The sequence below is a fragment of the Panulirus ornatus genome, chromosome 1 (genome assembly GCF_036320965.1).
Source record: "Panulirus ornatus isolate Po-2019 chromosome 1, ASM3632096v1, whole genome shotgun sequence".
In the NCBI taxonomy this organism is placed as follows: Eukaryota; Metazoa; Arthropoda; class Malacostraca; order Decapoda; family Palinuridae; genus Panulirus; species Panulirus ornatus.
Window position 1 is genome coordinate 13,285,393 of NC_092224.1, and position 21,667 is coordinate 13,307,059.

Consider the following 21,667-nt stretch of genomic DNA (forward strand, 5'->3'; position numbering starts at 1 on the left):
TGTGGGGCCTGGATGTGGAAAGGGAGCTGTGGTTTCGGTGCATTATTACATGACAGCTAGAGACTGAGTGTGAACGAATGGGGCCTTTGTTGTCCTTTTCTAGCGCTACCTCACACACATGAGGGGGGAGGGGGTTGTTATTCCATGTGTGGCGAGGTGGCGATGGTAACAAATAAAGGCAGACTATGAATTATGTACATGTGTATATATGTATATGTCTGTGTGTGTATATATATGTGTACATTGAAATGTATAGGTATGTATATTGTGCGTGTGTGGACATGTATGTATATACATGTGTATATGGGCGGGTTGGGCCATTCTTTCGTCTGTTTCCTTGCGCTACCTCGCTAACGAGGGAGACAGCGACAAAGCAAAATAAATAATAAATAAATATGAATGAATAAATTTTTTTTTTTACTTATTATACTTTGTCACTGTCTCTCGCTTTAGCAAGGTAGCGCAAGGAAACAGGCGAAAGAATATCCCAACCCACCCACATACACATGTATATACATACGCATCCACACACGCACATATACATACCTTTACATCTCAATGTATATATATATATATGCCCACACAGACATATACATATATACACATGTACATAATTCATACTTTCTGCCCTTATTCATTTCCATCGCCACCCTGCCACACATGAAATGACAACCTCCTCCCCCTGCATGTGCAGGTAGCACTAGGAAAAGACAACAAAAGCCACATTCGTTCATACTCAGTCTCAAGCTGTCATGTATAATGCACCGAAATCATAGCTCCCTTTCCACATCCAGGCCCAACAGAACTTACTATGGTTTATCCCAGACGCTTCACATTCCCTGGTTCAGTCCATTGACAGCACGGCGACCCTGGTATACCACATCGTTCCTGTTCACTCTATTCTTTGCACACCTTTCACCCTCCTGCATGTTCAGGCCCCGATCACACAAAATCTTTTTCACGCCATCTCTCCACCTCCAATTTGGTCTCCCGCTTCTAATGGTTTCCTCCCCCTCTGACACATATATCCTCTTTGTCAGTCTTTCCTCATTCATTCTCTCCATGTGACCAAATCATTTCAAAACACCCACTTCTGCTCTCTCAACCACATCTTTTTATTGCCACACATCTCTCTTACCCTATTATTACTCACTCGATCAAACCACCTCACACCTCATATTGTCCTCAAACATCTCATCTTCAATACTTTCACCCTCCTCCACACAACCCTATCTGTTGCCCAAGCCTCATAGCCATATAACATTATTGGAACCATTATTCCTTCAAACATACCCATTTTTGCTCTCTGAGATAATGTTCTCGCCTTCCACACATTTTTCAGGGCTCCCAGAACTTTCGCCCCCTCCCCCACCCTGTGACTCACTTCCACTTACATGGTTCCATCCACTGCCAAATCCACTCCCAGATATCTAAAACACTTCACTTCCTCCAGTTTTTCTCCATTCAAATTTACCTCCCAATTTACTTGTCCCTCAACCCTTCTGAACCTAAAACCTTGCTCTTATTGACATTTACTTTCAGCTTTCTTCTTTCATACACTTTACCGAACTCATTCACCAACTTCTGCAGTTTCTCACCCGAATCAGCCACCAGTGTTGTATCATCAGCCAAGAACTGACTCTCTTCCCAAGCCCTCTCATCCACAACAAAATGCATACTTGCCCCTCTCTCCAAAACTCTTGCATTTACCTACCTAACAATCCCATCCATAAACATGTTTAACAACCATGGAGACATCATGCACCTCTGCTGCAAACCGACATTTGCTGAGAACCAACTACTTTTCTCTCTTCCTATTCGTACACATGCCTTACATCCACAATAAAAACTTTTTACTGCCTTTAGTAACTTTTCTCCCATACCATATACTCTTAATACCTCTTAATATTGTTGACTGGTTGGTAAGGTTATTTAATGTATGTATGACTCATGGTGAGGTGCCTGAGGATTAGCGGAATGCGTGCATAGTGCCATTGTACAAAGGCAAAGGGGATGAGAGTGAGTGCTCAAATTACAGAGGTATAAGTTTGTTGAGTATTCCTGGTAAATTATATGGGAGGGTATTGATTGAGAGGGTGAAGGCATGTACAGAGCATCAGATTGGGGAAGAGCAGTGTGGTTTCAGAAGTGGTAGAGGATGTGTGGGTGGATCAGGTGTTTGCTTTGAAGAATGTATGTGAGAAATACTTAGAAAAGCAAATGGATTTGTATGTAGCATTTATGGATCTGGAGAAGGCATATGATAGAGTTGATAGAGATGCTCTGTGGAAGGTATTAAGAATATATGGTGTGGGAGGAAAGTTGTTAGAAGCAGTGAAAAGTTTTTATCGAGGATGTAAGGCATGTGTACGTGTAGGAAGAGAGGAAAGTGATTGGTTCTCAGTGAATGTAGGTTTGCGGCAGGGGTGTGTGATGTCTCCATGGTTGTTTAATTTGTTTATGGATGGGGTTGTTAGGGAGGTAAATGCAAGAGTTTTGGAAAGAGGGGCAAGTATGAAGTCTGTTGGGGATGAGAGAGCTTGGGAAGTGAGTCAGTTGTTGTTCGCTGATGATACAGCGCTGGTGGCTGATTCATGTGAGAAACTGCAGAAGCTGGTGACTGAGTTTGGTAAAGTGTGTGGAAGAAGAAAGTTAAGAGTAAATGTGAATAAGAGCAAGGTTATTAGGTACAGTAGGGTTGAGGGTCAAGTCAATTGGGAGGTGAGTTTGAATGGAGAAAAACTGGAGGAAGTGAAGTGTTTTAGATATCTGGGAGTGGATTTGGCAGCGGATGGAACCATGGAAGCGGAAGTGGATCATAGGGTGGGGGAGGGGGTGAAAATTCTGGGGGCCTTGAAGAATGTGTGGAAGTCGAGAACATTATCTCGGAAAGCAAAAATGGGTATGTTTGAAGGAATAGTGGTTCCAACAATGTTGTATGGTTGCGAGGCGTGGGCTATGGATAGAGTTGTGCGCAGGAGGATGGATGTGCTGGAAATGAGATGTTTGAGGACAATGTGTGGTGTGAGGTGGTTTGATCGAGTAAGTAACGTAAGGGTAAGAGAGATGTGTGGAAATAAAAAGAGCATGGTTGAGAGAGCAGAAGAGGGTGTTTTGAAGTGGTTTGGGCACATAGAGAGAATGAGTGAGGAAAGATTGACCAAGAGGATATATGTGTCGGAGGTGGAGGGAACGAGGAGAAGAGGGAGACCAAATTGTAGGTGGAAAGATGGAGTGAAAAAGATTTTGTGTGATCGGGGCCTGAACATGCAGGAGGGTGAATGGAGGGCAAGGAATAGAGTGAATTGGAGCGATGTGGTATACCGGGGTTGACGTGCTGTCAGTGGATTGAATCAAGGCATGTGAAGCGTCTGGGGTAAACCATGGAAAGCTGTGTAGGTATGTATATTTGCGTGTGTGGACGTATGTATATACATGTGTATGGGGGTGGGTTGGGCCATTTCTTTCGTCTGTTTCCTTGCGCTACCTCGCAAACGCGGGAGACAGCGACAAAGTATAATCATAAAAAAAAAAAATCTCTGTTAGCTCTATCATATGCCTTCTCCAGATCCATAAATGCTACATACAAATCCATCTGTTTTTGTAAGTATTTCTCACATACATTCATCAAAGCAAACACCGGATCCACACACCCTCTACCACTTCTGAAACCACACTGTTCTTCCCCAATCTGATCCTCTATACATGCCTTGACCCTCTCAATCAATACCCTCCCGTATAATTTCCCAGGAAATATATATATATATATATTTCTTTCTTTTCTTTTTCTTTCATACTGTTCGCCATTTCCAGCGTCAGTGAGGTAGCGTTAAGAACAGAGGACTGGGCCTTTGAGGGAATATCCTCACCTGGCCCCCTTCTCTGTTCCTTTTTTTGGGAAATTAAAAAAAAAAAGAGAGGAGGATTTCCAGCCACCCATTCCCTCCCCTTTTAGTCGCCTTCTACGACACGCAGGGAATACGTGGGAAGTATTATTTCTCCCCTATCCCCAGTGATAATATATATATATATATATATATATATATATATATATATATATATATATATATATATATATATTGGGAGGTGAGTTTGAATGGAGAAAAACTGGAGGAAGTGAAGTGTTTTAGATATCTGGGAGTGGATCTGGCAGCGGATGGAACCATGGAAGCGGAAGTGGATCATAGGGTGGGGGAGGGGGCGAAAATTCTGGGGGCCTTGAAGAATGTGTGGAAGTCGAGAACATTATCTCGGAAAGCAAAAATGGGTATGTTTGAAGGAATAGTAGTTCCAACAATGTTGTATGGTTGCGAGGCGTGGGCTGTGGATAGAGTTGTGCGCAGGAGGATGGATGTGCTGGAAATGAGATGTTTGAGGACTATGTGTGGTGTGAGGTGGTTTGATCGAGTGAGTAACGTAAGGGTAAGAGAGATGTGTGGAAATAAAAAGAGCGTGGTTGAGAGAGCAGAAGAGGGTGTTTTGAAGTGGTTTGGGCACATGGAGAGGATGAGTGAGGAAAGATTGACCAAGAGGATATATGTGTCGGAGGTGGAGGGAGCAAGGAGAAGAGGGAGACCAAATTGTAGGTGGAAAGATGGAGTGAAAAAGATTTTGTGTGATCGGGGCCTGAACATGCAGGAGGGTGAAAGGAGGGCAAGGAATAGAGTGAATTGGAGCGATGTGGTATACCGGGGTTGACGTGCTGTCAGTGGATTGAATCAAGGCATGTGAAGCGTCTGGGGTAAACCATGGAAAGCTGTGTAGGTATGTATATTTGCGTGTGTGGACGTATGTATATACATGTGTATGGGGGTGGGTTGGGCCATTTCTTTCATCTGTTTCCTTGCGCTACCTCGCAAACGCGGGAGACAGCGACAAAGTATAAAAAAAAAAAATATATATATATAGATATATATATATATTTTTTTTTATTTATTTATTTTGCTTTGTTACTGTCTCCCGCGTTAGCGAGATAGCGCAAGGAAACAGCCGAAAGAATGGCCCAACACACCCACATACACATGTATGTACATATACGTCCACACACGCAAATATACATACCTATACAACCCAATGTATACATATATATACACACAGACATATACATATATACACATGTACATAATTAATCCCTGAGGATAGGGGAGAAAGAATACTTCCCACGCATTCCTCGCGTGTTGTAGAAGGCGACTAAAGGGGACGAGAGCGGGGGGCCAAAAACCATCCCCTCCTTGTATTTAACTTTCTAAAAGGGGAAGCAGAAGAAGGAGTCACACAGGGAGTGCTCATCCTCCTCGAAGGCTCAGATTGGGGTGTCTAAATGTGTGTGGATGTAACCATGATGAGAAAAAAGGAGAGATAGTTAGTAAGTTTGAGGAAAGGAACCTGGATGTTTTGGCTCTGAGTGAAACGAAGCTCAAGGGTAAAGGGGAAGAGTGGTTTGGGAATGTCTTGGGATTAAAGTCAGCGGTTAGTGAGAGGACAAGAGCAGGGGAAGGAGTAGCACTTCACCTGAAACAGGAGTTGTGGGAGTATGTGATAGAGTGTAAGAAAGTAAATTCTAGATTGATATGGGTAAATCTGAAAGTTGATGGAGAGAGATGGGTGATTATTGGTGCATATGCACCTGGGCATGAGAAGAAAGATTATGAGAGGCAAGTGTTTTGGGAGCAGCTGAATGAGTGTGTTAGTGGATTTGATGCATAAGACCAGGTTATAGTGATGGGTGATTTGAATGCAAAGGTGAGTAATGTGGCAGTTGAGGGAATAATTGGTATACATGGGGTGTTTAGTGTTGTAAATGGAAATGGTGAAGAGCTTGTAGATTTATGTGCTGAAAAAGGACTGGTGATTGGGAATACCTGGTTTAAAAAGCGAGATATACATAAGTATTCGTATGTAAGTAGGAGAGATGGGCAGAGAGCGTTATTGGATTACGTGTTAATTGATAGGCGAGTGAAAGAGAGACTTTTGGATGTTAATGTGCTGAGAGGTGCAACTGTAGGGGTGTCTGATCATCATCTTGTGGAGGCGAAAGTGAAGATTTGTAGGTGTTTTCAGAAAAGAAGAGAGAATGTTGGGGTGAAGAGAGTGGTGAGAGTAAGTGAGCTTGTGAAGGAGACTTTTGTGAGGAAGTACCAGGAGGGACTGAGTACAGAATGGAAAAAGGTGAGAACAAAGGAGGTAAGGAGAGTGGAGTAGGAATGGGATGTATTTAGGGAAGCAGTGATGGCTTGCGCAAAAGATGGTTGTGGCATGAGAAGCGTGGGAGGTGGGTTGATTAGAAAGGGTAGTGAGTGGTGGGATGAAGAAGTAAGATTATTAGTGAAAGAGAAGAGAGAGGCATTTGGACGATTTTTGCAAGGAAAAAATGCAAATGAGTGGGAGATGTATAAAAGAAAGAGACAGGAGGTCAAGAGAAAGGTGCAAGAGGTGAAAAAGAGGGCAAATTAGAGTTGGGGTGAGAGAGTATCATTAAATCTTAGGGAGAATAAAAAGATGTTTTGGAAGGAGGTAAATAAAGTGTGTAAGACAAGGGAACAAATGGGAACATCAGTGAAGGGAGCTAATGGGGAGGTGATAACAAGTAGTGGTGATGTGAGAAGGAGATGGAGTGAGTATTTTGAAGGTTTGTTGAATGTGTTTATGATAGAGTGGCAGATATAGGGTGTTTTGGTCGAGGTGGTGTGCAAAGTGAGAGGGTTAGGGAAAATGATTTGGTAAACAGAGAAGAGGTAGTGGGAGCTTTGCGGAAGATGAAAGCCGGCAAGGCAGCAGGTTTGGATGGTATTGCAGTTGGATTTATTAAGAAAGAGGGTGACTGTATTGTTAACTGGTTGGTAAGGTTATTTAATGTATGTATGATTCATTGTGAGGTGCCTGAGGATTGGAGGAATGCTTGCATAGTGCCATTGTACAAAGGCAAAGGGGATAAGAGTGAGTGCTCAAATTACAGAGGTAGAAGTTTGTTGAGTATTCCTGGTAAACTATATGGGAGAGTATTGATTGAGAGGGTGAAGGCATATACAGAGCATTAGAGTGGGGAAGAGCAGTGTGGTTTCAGAAGTGGTAGAGGATGTGTGGATCAGGTGTTTGCTTTGAAGAATGTATGTGAGAAATACTTAGAAAAGCAAATGGATTTGTATGTAGCATTTATGGATCTGGAGAAGGCATATGATAGAGTTGATAGAGATGCTCTGTGGAAGGTATTAAGAATGTATGGTGTGGGAGGCAAGTTGTTAGAAGCAGTGAAAAGTTTTTATCGAGGATGTAAGGCATGTGTACGTGTAGGAAGAGAGGAAAGTGATTGGTTCTCAGTGAATGTATGTTTGCGGCAGGGGTGCGAGATGTCTCCATGGTTGTTTAATTTGTTTATGGATGGTGTTGTTAGGGAGGTGAATGCAAGAGTTTTGGAAAGAGGGGCAAGTATGCAGTCTGTTGTGGATGAGAGAGCTTGGGAAGTGAGTCAGTTGTTGTTTGCTAATGATACAGCGCTGGTGGCTGATTCATGTGAGACTCTGCAGAGGCTGGTGACTGAGTTTGGTAAAGTGTGTGAAAGACGAAAGTTAAGAGTAAATGTGAATAAGAGTAAGGTTATTAGGTGCAGTAGGGTTGAGGGTCAAGTCAATTGGGTGGTAAGTTTGAATGGAGGAAAACTGGAGGAAGTAAAGTGTTTTAGATATCTGGGAGTGGATCTGGCAGCGGATGGAACCATGGAAGCGGAAGTGAATCATAGGGTGGGGGAGGGGGCGAAAATTCTGGGAGCCTTGAAGAATGTTTGGAAGTCGAGAACATTATCTCAGAAAGCAACAATGGGTATGTTAGAAGGAATAGTGGTCCCAACAATGTTGTATGGCTGCGAGACATGGGCTATGGATAGAGTTGTGCGCAGGAGGGTGGATGTGCTGGAAATGAGATGTTTGAGGACAATGTGTGGTGTGAGGTGGTTTGATCGAGTAAGTAATGTAAGGGTAAGAGAGATGTGTGGAAATAAAAAGAGTGTGGTTGAGAGAGCAAAGAGTGTGGTTGAGGGTGTTTTGAAATGGTTTGGTCACATGGAGAGAATGAGTGGGGAAAGATTGACCAAGAGGATATATGTGTCAGAGGTGGAGGGAATGAGGAGAAGTGGGAGACCAAATTGGAGGTGAAAAGATGGAGTGAAAAAGATTTTGAGTGATCGGGGCCTGAACGTGCAGGAGGGTGAAATTCGGGCAAGGAATAGAGTGAATTGGAATGATGTGGTAAACCGGGGTCGACGTGCTGTCAGTGGATTGAACCAGGGCATGTGAAGCATCTGGGGTAAACCATGGAAAGTTCTGTGGGGCCTGAATGTGGAAAGGGAGCTGTGGTTTCAGTGCATTATTACATGACAGCTAAAGACCGAGTGTGAACGAATGGGGCCTTTGTTGTCTTTTCCTAGCGCTACCTCTCACACATGAGGGGGGAGGGGGATGTTATTCCATGTGTGGCGAGGTGGCGATGGGAATGAATAAAGGCAGACAGTATGAATTATGTACATGTGTATATATGTATATGTCTGTGTGTGTATATATATGTGTGCATTGAGATGTATAGGTATGTATATTTGCGTGTGTGGACGTGTATGTATATACATATGTATATGGGTGGGTTGGGCCATTCTTTCGTCTGTTTCCTTGCGCTACCTCGCTAACGCGGGAGACAGCGACAAAGCAAAATAATAATAAAAATTTTTTTTTTTTTTTTTTTTTTTTTTTTTTTTTATACTTTGTCGCTGTCTCCCGCGTTTGCGAGGTAGCGCAAGGAAACAGACGAAAGAAATGGCCCAACCCCCCCCCCATACACATGTACATACACACGTCCACACACGCAAATATACATACCTACACAGCTTTCCATGGTTTACCCCAGACGCTTCACATGCCTTGCTTCAATCCACTGACAGCACGTCAACCCCTGTATACCACATGACTCCAATTCACTCTATTTCTTGCCCTCCTTTCACCCTCCTGCATGTTCAGGCCCCGATCACACAAAATCTTTTTCACTCCATCTTTCCACCTCCAATTTGGTCTCCCTCTTCTCCTCGTTCCCTCCACCTCCGACACATATATCCTCTTGGTCAATCTCTCCTCACTCATTCTCTCCATGTGCCCAAACCATTTCAAAACACCCTCTTCTGCTCTCTCGACCACGCTCTTTTTATTTCCATGTGTGTGTGATAGAGTGTTAGAGTGTAAGAAAGTAAACTCTAGATTGATGTGGGTAAAACTGAGAGTGGATGGAGAGAGGTGGGTGATTATTGGTGCATATGCACTTGGGCATGAGAACAAAGATCATGAGAGGCAAATGTTTTGGGAGCAGTGAATGAGCGTGTTAGTGGTTTTGATGCACAAGACCGGGTTATAGTGGTGGGTGATTTGAATGCAAAGGTGAGTAATGTGGCAGTTGAGGGAATAATTGGTGTACATGGGGTGTTCAGTGTTGTAAATGGAAATGGTGAAGAGCTTGTAGATTTATGTGCTGAAAAAGGGCATACCTGGTTTAAAAAGAGAGATATACGTAAGTATACTTATGTAAATAGGAGAAATGGCCAGAGAGCGTTATTGGATTACGTGTTAAGTGATAGGCGCGTGAAAGAGAGACTTTTTGGATGTTAATGTGCTGAGAGGTGCAACTGGAGGGATGTCTGATCATTATCTTGTGGAGGCAAAGGTGAAGATTTGTAGAGGTTTTCAGAAAAGAATAGAGAATGTTGGGGTGAAAAGAGTGGTGAGGGTAAGTGAGCTTGGGAAGGAGTCTTGTGCGAGGAAGTACCAGGAGAGACTGAGTACAGAATGGAAAAAGGTAAGAACAAAGGACGCAAGGGGAGTGGGGAGGAATGGGATGTATTTAGGGAAGCAGTGATGGCTTGCGCAAAAGATGGTTGTGGCATGAGAAGCGTGGGAGGTGGTCAGTTTAGAGAGTGTAGTGAGTGGTGGGATGAAGAAGTAAGATTATTAGTGAAAGAGAAGAGAGAGGCATTTGGATGATTTTTGCAGGGAAATAATGCAAATGAGTGGGAGATGTATAAAAGAAAGAGGCATGAGGTCAAGAGAAAGGTGCTAGAGGTGAAAAAGAGGGCAAATGAGAGTTGGGGTGAGAGAGTATCATTAAATTTTAGGGAGAATAAAAAGATGTTTTGGAAGGAGGTAAATAAAGTGCGTAAGACAAAGGAACAAATGGGAGCTTCAGTGAAGGGGGTAAATGGGGAGGTGATAACAAGTAGAGGTGATGTGAGAAGGAGATGGAGTGAGCATTTTGAAGGTTTGTTGAATGTGTTTGATGACAGAGTGGCAGATATAGGGTGTTTTGGTCGAGGCAGTGTGCAAAGTGAGAGGGTTAGGGAAAATGATTTGGTAAACTGAGAAATGGTAGTAAAAGCTTTGCAGAAGATGAAAGCTGGCAAGGCAGCGGGTTTGGATGGTATTGTAGTGGAACTTATCAAAAAAGGGGGTGATTGTATTGTTGACTGGTTGGTAAGGTTATTTAATGTATGTATGACTTATGGTGAGGTGCCTGAGGATTGGCGGAATGCTTGCATAGTGCCATTGTACAGAGGCAAAGAGGATAAAAGTGAGTGCTCAAATTACAGAGGTGTAAGTTTGTTGAGTATTCCTGGGAAAGTATATGGGAGGGTATTGATTGAGAGGGTGAAGGCATGTACAGAGCATCAGATTGGGGAAAAGCAGTGTGGTTTCAGAAGTGGTAGAGGATGTGTGGATCAGGTGTTTGCTTTGAAGAATGTATGTGGGAAATACTTAGAAAAGCAAATGGATTTGTATGTAGCATTTATGGATCTGGAGAAGGCATATGATAGAGTTGATAGAGATGCTCTGTGGAAGGTGTTAAGAATATTTGGTGTGGGAGGCAAGTTGTTAGGAGCAGTGAAAAGTTTTTAACAAGGATGTGTAGGTGTAGGAAGAGAGGAAAGTGATTGGTTCTAAGTGAATGTATGTTTGCGGCAGGGGTGTGTGATGTCTCCATGGTTGTTTAATTTGTTTATGGATGGGGTTGTTTGGGAGGTGAATGCAAGAGTTTTGGAAAGAGGGGCAAGTATGTAGTCTGTTCTGGATGAGAGAGCTTGGGAAGTGAGTCAGTTGTTGTTCGCTGATGATACAGCGCTGGTGGCTGATTCATGTGAGAAACTGCAGAGGCTGGTGGCTGAGTTTGGTAACGTGTGTGAAAGAAGAAAGCTGAGAGTAAACGTGAATAAAAGCAAGGTTATTAGGTACAGTAGGGTTGAGGGACAAGTTAACTTGGAAGTAAGTTTGAATGGAGAAAAACTGGAGGAAGTGGAGTGCTTTAGATATCTGGGAGTGGATTTGGCAGCGGATGGAACCATGGAAGCGGAAGTGAATCATAGTGTGGGGGAGGGGGTGAAAGTTCTGGGAGAGTTGAAGAATGTGTTGAAGTCGAGAATATTATCTCCAAAAGCAAAAATGGGTATGTTTGAAGGAATAGTGGTTCCAACAATGTTGTATGGTTGCGAGGCATGGGCTATGGATAGAGTTGTGCGTAGGAGGGTGGATGTGCTTTGAATGAGATGTTTGAGGACAATATGTGGTGTGAGGTGGTTTGATCGAGTAAGTAATGTAAGGGTAAGAGATATGTGTGGTAATAAAAAGAGTGTGGTTGAGAAAGCAGAAGAGTGTGTTTTGAAATGGTTTGGTCACATGGAGAGAATGAGTGAGGAAAGATTGACCAAGAGGATATATGTGTTAGATGTGGAGGGAACGAGAAGTGGGGGACCAAATTGGAGGTGGAGAAATTAAGTGAAAAAGATTTTGAGTGATTGGGGCCTGAACATGCAGGAGGGTGAAAGGCGGGCAAGGAATAGAGTGAATTGGAACGATGTGGTATACCGGGGTCGACGTGCTGTCAGTGGATTGAACTAGGGTGTGTGAAGCATCTGGGGTAAACCACGGAAAGTTCTGTGGGGCTTGGATGTGGAAAGGGAGCTGTGGTTTTAGTGCATTATTACATGACAGCTAGAGACTGAGTGTGAACGAATGGGGCCTTTGTTGTCTTTTCCTTGCGCTACCTCGCGCACATGAGGGGGGAGGGAGTTGTTATTTCATGTGTGGAGAGGTGGCGATGGGAGTGAATAAAGGCAGACAGTATGAATTATGTGCATGTGTATATATGTATATGTCTGTGTGTGTATATACATGTATACGTTGAGATGTACATTTATGTATATTTGCATGTGTGGGCGTGTATGTATATTCATGTGTATGTGGGTGGGTTGGGCTATTCTTTCGTCTGTTTCCTTGCGCTACCTCGCTAACGTGGGAGACAGCGACAAGCAAAATAAATAAATATAAAATGTATATATATATATATATATATATATATATATATATATATATATATATATATATATATATATATATATATATATATATGCTTCCCTCATATTCCCTACATGTCGTAAATGGCAACTAAAAGGGGAGGGAGTAGGATGCTGGAAATCCTCCCCTCCAGTTTTTGTTTTCCCAAAGGAAGGAACAGAGAAGGGGACCAAGGGAGGATTTTTCCTCTTAGCCTCAGTCCTCTGCTCTTAACTCTACCTCGCTAAAGCGGGAAATGGCGAATATGTATGCATGAAATATTTATTTGTTTTATTTCTTATACTTGATAGCTGTTTCCCTCATCAGCCAGGTAGTGCTAGGAAACAGATGAAGAATGGCCCATCCACTCATATGCACATATATATACATAAATGTCCATGCACGCACATATACATATCAACATATACATACACATACACAGAAATATACATATATACACATGCACATATTCATACTTGCTTGCCTTCATCCATTCCTGTCGCCAACTTGACACACAGGCAGTAGCGTTGCTGCCCCCTTCTTCAGCGAGGTATCGCTTGGAAAACCAACAAAAAAGGCCACCTTCCTTCACACTCAGTCTCTAGCTGTCATGTATAATGCACCAAAACCCAAGCCATTCCAAAACCATTCTTTCCCTTTACCCTTAAGCTTCGTTTTACTCAGAACCAAAACATTCAGGCTCCTTTCCTCAAACATATTAGCTATCTCTCCTTTTTTCTCATATTGGTTACTTCCACACATATAGACAACCCAATCTGAGCCCTCGAGAAGGATGAGCACTCCCCACATGACTCCTTCCTATGTTTCCCATTTTAGAAATTTAAATACAAGGAAGGGGGGAGGTTTGCAGCCCCCTGCTTGTCTTATTTTCATCAGTTTCTGTGCTTTCTGAAAATATTTTCTATCACATCTTATTGGTGGTGGATTGTAGTGTCTTTGGTCCTCCATACATGGTATATGTGTGGTACCCCTGTCAGAGGAATTTTAGTCTACCTTTAAAATAGGCCCAGTTTGAAGGGTTTGGTTTCAAGTAGTATGTTTTTGACTCAGATAAGATCTCAGTTAAGAGATTTTGGTTTTGAAGGAAATTGATTAGGATGTAATGCTAAAATACTTTGAAAAGTATGAAATATTTGAAGTTTTAGATAATTTAGGTGCACAGAGGTAATAAATAGAAGAGAATGATTTAGAGTATGAGAAGGTATTAGGAAGTACCAAGATGTGGATGTAAGAACATTATGATAGTTTCTTGCCAAGAGAAGTGTGAGCTTGACTGTGATATGTAATAAGGAAAAACTAGTCAATTACGTATTGTACTTATGTGTGCTGTGTATTTTTTATTTACAGATTACATCCGAACTTTCACTTGGGACAAAAAGCTAGAGACAATAATCAAAGGCAGTGTGCTGGGAGGTGGAGCAGGAAAGTTACCAACTGTGGTATCTCCAGAAGTGTACCGTACACGATTCTGCCATGCCATGGACCGGTATTTCCTTCTTACTCCAGATAGATGGACATGTCTAGGATTGGGTATTGATCCTTAACAAATACCACTGCTATAGGGCACTTGCATTGGATATTATTTTTTGTAATTCTCTTTTGTATTATCTTGCCCTGACTGTGATTCCAGGTTAAAAATATTCATCATGGCATATTGCGTGAAGTTTATGTTATTCTTTTTAAAAAGTAACAAAAAAAATCAGTAAAATGATAATTGCTGTTTGTTTTTATGAAACAGTAAAACGTAACCATTGTTCTCATTTATTTATCATATAGTACAGCTTTTAGCTGACCAGATTTAATGAAGAAACCTCCCTACTGCAAGTGACAAGATTGTCATGTGCAGACATTTATGATGCAGTATTATTTTTTCCTGTGGTATTATATGTTATCTCTTTTGGTTAAGCACATCAGGCTTATAAAAGAATTTTAGTAAAGTTGCAGATTTGTTTTCGTGCTTAAACGAAAATTTACTTTGTGTGCTATATATCTCACGGTAACTCTTATCTCTTATTCTTAGTTTCTTTTCTTTTGTACAAGTTAGGCACCATATTGTTAGCTCTATTTATTCTGATCAAGATTATTGATCCAATATTTTCATGCAACCAGAAAAAAACACCAAATATTTTCAGTGTGTTTTACACCGCCAAATTGAATGTTTTTGACACAGTGGTACAAGACTTCACATTATCAGTTTCTCTGATTGACTAGCCTTTTTTAGCGTAATTGATACTGACTAGAAGTAAAACTAAAACATGCTTTGACCCTAGGAGTTTCACATTAAGCTGTATATTTTAATGTTTTGCCCGTAAGTGTGACCATATGAGTTAATCTGGATTGTAGGATAGTAAGAATGCAGAACTATTTACATCCAGCAGATTTGAGAAGTTAGTCATTTACCCCTAAATGAGTTCATAAGAGTGGCAGATTGAGTTGTCAGTCCATGAGGGAATGTGTAATTACCTATATGTGATTATCTTTTTGTACTGTATGTAGAGGGAGTTTTACACATGTGGGGCCCCAGCCCTTGAACCTTCTTTACTATCATACGATTTCTTAGATTTACATAAGCTGTGTGCATTAACCATGTCCTCAATCATTCTGTTTCATGCCTCCAGTACTCTCAAGCTTTAAACTTCTTTACCTTGAACCTTCTTTACTATCATACGATTTCTTAGATTTACATAAGCTGTGTGCATTAACCATGTCCTCAATCATTCTATTCCATGCATCCAGTACTCTCAAGCTTTAAACTTCTTTACATGTTTTTTAAGATTTTATTCTGTAATTTCATGTGATGTCCTCTGGTTGCACTATCATTATGTCTCTTGAGTAACTGTTCACTATCCACATCATGGATATGTTTTAGAAACATAAAGGCTGTGATCAGATAACCCCTCAATCTTCTCTCTTCCAAGGAGGGCAAATTAAAATCCTGTAGCCTTTCCCTGTAAGTAAGCTTTCTTAATTCTGGTTCTTCTATATTGCCCTCCTCAGGACCTTCTGTACCAGCTCTTTGTGCTTCTTCATGTAAAGTGACCAGACTTGAGAAGCCTTATGTAGGATTCTACTTTTTATTTATTAAGATTTTCAGCTGAGGCCCTAATCAAGGCCATCCCATTAATGTTTTACATGGATGGTATTGCTGTGGAATTTATCAAAAAAGGGGGTGACTGTGTTGTTGACTGGTTGGTGAGGATATTCAGTGTATGTATGGTTCATGGTTAAGTGCCTGAGGATTGGCAGAATGCATGTATAGTGCCATTGTACAAAGGCAAAGGGGATAAAGGTGAGTGTTCAAATTACAGAGGTATAAGTTTATTGAGTATTCCTGGGAAATTATATGGGAGGGTATTGATTGAGAGGGTCAAGGCATGCACAGAACATCAGATTGGGGAAGAGCAGTGTAGTTTCAGTAGTGATAGAGGATGTGTGGATCAGGTGTTAGCTTTGAAGAATGTATGTGAGAAATACTTTGAAAAGCAGATGGATTTGTATGTAGCATTTATGGATCTTGAGAGGGCATACGACAGAGTTGATAGAGATGCTCTGTGGAAGGTATTAAGAGTATTTGGTGTGGGAGGTAAGTTCCCAGAAGCAGTGAAAAGTTTTTATCGAGGATGTAAGGCATGTGTACGAGTAGGAAGAGAGGAAAGTGATTGGTTCCCAGTGAATGTCGGTTTGCTGCACGGGTGTGTGATGTCTCCATGGCTGTTTAATTTGTTTATGGATGGGGTTGTCAGGGAGGTGAATGCAAGAGTTTTGGAGAGAGGGCCAAGTATGCAGTCTATATTGGATGAGAGGGCTTGGGAAATGAGTCAGTTGTTGTTCGCTGATGATACACCGCTGGTAGCTTATTCGGATGAGAAACTGCAGAAGTTGGTGATTGAGTTTGGTAGAGTGTGTGAAAGAAGAAAGCTAATAGTAAATGTGAATAAGAGCAAGGTTATTAGGTTCAGTAGGGCTGAGGGACAAGTAAATTGGGAGGTAGATTTGAATGGAGAAAAACTGGAGGTAGTGAGTGTTTTAGATATCTGGGAGTGGATTTGGCAGTGGATGGAACCATGGAAGTGGAAGTGAGTCACAGGGTGGGGTAGGGGGCAAAGGTTGTGGGAGAGTTGAAGAATATGTGGAAGGCGAGAATGTTATCTTGGAGAGCAAAAATGGGTATGTTTGAAGGAATAGTGGTTCCAACAATGTTATATGGTTGTGAGGCATGGGCGATAGAAAGGGTTGTGCGGAGGAGGGTGGATGTTCTGGAAATCAAATGTTTGAGGACAGTATGTGGTGTGAGGTGATTTGGTCAAGTAAGTAATGAAAAGGTAAGAGAGATGTGTGGTAATATAAAGAGTGTGGTTGAGAAAGCAGAAGAGAGTGTATTGATATGGTTTGGTCACATGGAGAGAATGAATGAGGAAAGACTGACAAAGAGGATATATGTGTCAGAGGTGGATGAAACGAGGAGAAGTGGGAGACCAAATTGGAGGTGGAAGGATGGAGTGAAAAAGATTTTGTGTGATTGGGGCCTGAACATGCAGGAGGGTGAAAGGCATGCAAGGAATAGAGGGAATTGGAATGACGTGGTATACCAGGGTCGACGTGCTGCCAATGGATTGAATCAGGGCATGTGAAGTGTCTAGGGTAAACCATGGAAAGTTTTGTGGGGCCTGTATGTGGAATGGAAAGGGAGCTATGGCTTTGGTGATTATACATGACAGCTAGAGACCGACTGTGAATGAATGTGGCCTTTGTTGTCTTTTCCTAGTGCTACCTCACGCGCGTGCGGGGGGAGGGTGGGGCCATTTCATGTGTGGCATGGTGGCGGCGGGGATGGATGAAAGCAGCATCTATGAATATGTACATGTGTACATATACTTTTAATACCTTCCACAGAGCATCTCTATCAACTCTATCATATGCTTTCTTCAGATCCATGAATGCTCCATACAAATCCTTCTGTTTTTCAAAGTATTTCTCACATACATTCTTCAAAGCAAACACCTGATCCACACATCCTCTACCACTTCTGAAACCACACTGCTTTTCCCCAGTCTGATGTTCTGTACATACCTTCACCCTCTCAATCAATACACTCCCATATAATTTCCCAGGAATACTCAACAACCATATACCTCTGTAATTTGAACACTCACCTTCATCCCCTTTGCCTTTGTACAATGGCACTATGCATGCATTCTGCCAAACCTCAGGCACTTCACCATGAACCATGCATACATTGAATATTCTCAACAACACAGTCACCCCCTTTTTTAATAAATTTCTTTGCAATACCATCCAAACCCACTGCCTTGCTGTCTTTCATCTTCCGCAAAGCTTTCTCTATCTCCTCTCTGTTTACCAATTCTCCCTGACCACTCACTTGATACACCCCCTCAACCAAAACACCCTATATCTGCCACTCTATCATCAAACATATTCAACAAACCTTCAAAATACTCACTCCATCCTTTGTCTTACGCACTTTATTTACCTCCATCCAAAACTTCATTTTATTCTTCCTAAAATTCGATGATAATCTTACCCCAACCCTCATTTGCCATCTTTTTCACCTCTTGCACCTTTCTCTTGACCTCCTGCCGCTTTCTTTTTTACATCTCCCAGTCATTTGCACTATTTCCCTGCAAAACTCATCCAAATGCCTCTCTCTTCTCTTTCACTAACATTCTTACTTCTTCATCCCACCACTCACTACCCTTTCTAGTCTGCCCACCTCTCACCTTTATCATGCCTCAGGCATCTTTTGCGCAAGCCATCTCTGCTTCACTTGATACATCCCATTCCAGCCCCCACTCCCCTTACGTCATTTGTTCTCACCTTTTTCCATTCTGTACTCAGTCTCTCCTGGTACTTCCTCACACAAGTCTCCTTCCCAAGCTCACTTACTCTCACCATTCTCTTCACTCCAACATTCTCTCTTCTATTCTGAAAACCTCTACAAATCTTCATCTTCGCCTTCACAAGATAATGATCAGACGTCCCTCCAGTTGCATATCTCAGCACATTGACATGTATAGGTATGTATATTTGCGTGTGTGGATGTGTATGTATAAACATGTGTATGTGGGTGGGTTGGGCCATTCTTTCGTCTGTTTCCTTGCCCTACCTTGCTACCGCGGGAGACAACGACAAAGCAAAATAAATAAATAGATAAATAGATAAATAAATATGGAGAAGGATGGGTGATTATTGGTGCATATGCACCTGGGCATGAGAAGAAAGATCATGAGAGGCAAGTGTTTTGGGAGCAGCTGAATGAGTGTGTTAGTGGTTTTGATGCACGAGACTGGGTTATAGTGATGGGTGATTTGAATGCAAAGGTGAGTAATGTGGCAGTTGAGGGAATGATTGCTATACATGGGGTGTTCAGTGTTGTAAATGGAAATGGTGAAGAGCTTGTAGATTTATATGCTGAAAAAGGACTGGTGATTGGGAATACCTGGTTTAAAAAGCGAGATATACATAAGTATACGTATGTAAGTAGGAGAGATGGCCAGAGAGCGTTATTGGATTACGTGTTAATTGACAGGTGTGCGAAAGAGAGACTTTTGGATGTTAATGTGCTGAGAGGTGCAACTGGAGGGATGTCTGATCATTATCTTGTGGAGGCTAAGGTGAAGATTTGTATGGGTTTTCAGAAAAGAAGAGTGACTGTTTGGGTGAAGAGGGTGGTGAGAGTAAGTGAGCTTGGGAAGGAGACTTGTGTGAGGAAGTACCAGGAGAGACTGAGTACAGAATGGAAAAAGGTGAGAACAATGAAAGTAAGGGGAGTGGGGGAGGAATGTATTTAGGGAATCAGTGATGGATTGCGCAAAGATGCTTGTGGCATGAGAAGAGCGGGAGGTGGGTTGATTAGAAAGGGTAGTGAGTGGTGGGATGAAGAAGTAAGATTATTAGTGAAAGAGAAGAGAGAGGCATTTGGACGATTTTTGCAGGGAAAAAATGCAATTGAGTGGGAGATGTATAAAAGAAAGAGACAGGAGGTCAAGAGAAAGGTGCAAGAGGTGAAAAAGAGGGCAAATGAGAGTTGGGGTGAGAGAGTATCATTAAATTTTAGGGAGAATAAAAAGATGTTCTGGAATGAGTTAAATAAAGTGCGTAAGACAAGGGAGCAAATGGGAACTTCAGTGAAGGGCGCAAATGGGGAGGTGATAACAAGTAGTGGTGATGTGAGAAAGAGATGGAGTATTTTGAAGGTTTGTTGAATGTGTTTGATGATAGATTGGCAGATATAGGGTGTTTTGGTCGAGGTGGTGTGCAAAGTGAGACGGTTAGGGAAAATGATTTGGTAAACAGAGAAGAGGTAGTAAAAGCTTTACGGAAGATGAAAGCCGGCAAGGCAGCAGGTTTGGATGGTATTGCAGTGGAACTTATTAAAAAAGGGGGTGACTGTATTACTGACTGGTTGGTAAGGTTATTTAATGTATGTATGACTCATGGTGAGGTGCCTGAGGATTGGCGGAATGCATGCATAGTCCCATTGTACAAAGGCAAAGGGGATAAGAGTGAGTGCTCAAATTTCAGAGGTATAAGTTTGTTGAGTATTCCTGGTAAATTATATGGGAGGGTATTGATTGGGAGGGTGAAGGCATGTACAGAGCATCAGATTGGGGAAGAGCAGTGTGGTTTCAGAAGTGGTAGAGGATGTGTGGATCAGGTGTTTGCTTTGAAGAATGTATGTGAGAAATACTTAGAAAAGCAAAGGATTTGTATGTAGCATTTATGGATCTGGAGAAGGCATATGATAGAGTTGATAGAGATGCTCTGTGGAAGGTATTAAGAATATATGGTGTGGGAGGCAAGTTGTTAGAAGCAGTGAAAAGTTTTTATCAAGGATGTAAGGCATGTGTACGTGTAGGAAGAGAGGAAAGTGATTGGTTCTCAGTGAATGTAGGTTTGCGGCAGGGGTGTGTGATGTCTCCATGGTTGTTTAATTTGTTTATAGATGGTGTTGTTAGGGAGGTGAATGCAAGAGTTTTGGAAAGAGGGGCAAGTATGAAGTCTGTTGGGGATGAGAGAGCTTGGGAAGTGAGTCAGTTGTTGTTCGCTGATGATACAGCGCTGGTGGCTGATTCATGTGAGAAACTGCAGAAGCTGGTGACTGAGTTTGGTAAAGTGTGTGAAAGAAGAAAGTTAAGAGTAAATGTGAATAAGAGCAAGGTTATTAGGTACAGTAGGGTTGAGGGTCAAGTCAATTCGGAGGTAAGTTTGAATGGAGAAAAACAGGAGGAAGTAAAGTGTTTTAGATATCTGGGAGTGGATCTGGCAGCGGATGGAACCATGGAAGCGGAAGTGGATCATAGGGTGGGGGAGGGGGCGAAAATTCTGGGAGCCTTGAAGAATGTGTGGAAGTCGAGAATATTATCTCGGAAAGCAAAAATGGGTATGTTTGAAGGAATAGTGGTTCCAACAATGTTGTATGGTTGCGAGGCGTGGGCTATGGATAGAGTTGTGCGCAGGAGGATGGATGTGCTGGAAATGAGATGTTTGAGGACAATGTGTGGTGTGAGATGGTTTGATCGAGTAAGTAACGTAAGGGTAAGAGAGATGTGTGGAAATAAAAAGAGCGTGGTTGAGAGAGCAGAAGAGGGTGTTTTGAAATGGTTTGGGCACATGGAGAGAATGAGTGAGGAAAGATTGACCAAGAGGATATATGTGTCGGAGGTGGAGGGAACGAGGAGAAGAGGGAGACCAAATTGGAGGTGGAAAGATGGAGTGAAAAAGATTTTGTGTGATCGGGGCCTGAACATGCAAGAGGGTGAAAGGAGGGCAAGGAATAGAGTGAATTGGAGGGATGTGGTATACCGGGGTTGACGTGCTGTCAGTGGATTGAATCAGGGCATGTGAAGCGTCTGGGGTAAACCATGGAAAGCTGTGTAGGTATGTATATTTGCGTGTGTGGACGTATGTATATACATGTGTATGGGGGTGGGTTGGGCCATTTCTTTCATCTGTTTCCTTGCGCTACCTCGCAAACGCGGGAGACAGCGACAAAGCAAAAAAAATATATATATATATTTTCCCAATCTCAATCAATACCCTCCCATATAATTTACCAGGAATACTCAACAAACTTATACCTCTGTAATTTGAGCACTCACTCTTATCCCCTTTGCCTTTGTACAATGGCACTATGCACGCATTCCGCCAATCCTCAGGCACCTCACCGTGAGTCATACATACATTAAATAACCTTACCAACCAGTCAACAATACAGTCACCCCCTTTTTTAATAAATTCCACTGCAATACCATCCAAACCTGCTGCCTTGCCAGCTT

The 21,667-nt window shown here is 42.2% G+C and overlaps 1 protein-coding gene across 4 annotated transcripts in view; it reads left to right on the forward strand.

Annotated features, from left to right (window-relative positions):
• fab1 (fab1 kinase) overlaps window positions 1-18,332 on the forward strand; it is a 1,098,541-nt gene extending 1,080,209 nt beyond the window's left edge. For all 4 annotated transcript variants that reach the window (XM_071675364.1, XM_071675510.1, XM_071675419.1 and 1 more), the window contains one exon: window positions 13,719-18,332. In XM_071675364.1, coding sequence (XP_071531465.1) covers window positions 13,719-13,915 — 197 coding nt within the window. In that variant the 3' untranslated portion in view covers window positions 13,916-18,332. The remainder of the gene's footprint in view (window positions 1-13,718) is intronic.
• Window positions 18,333-21,667: the final 3,335 nt, after the last annotated feature.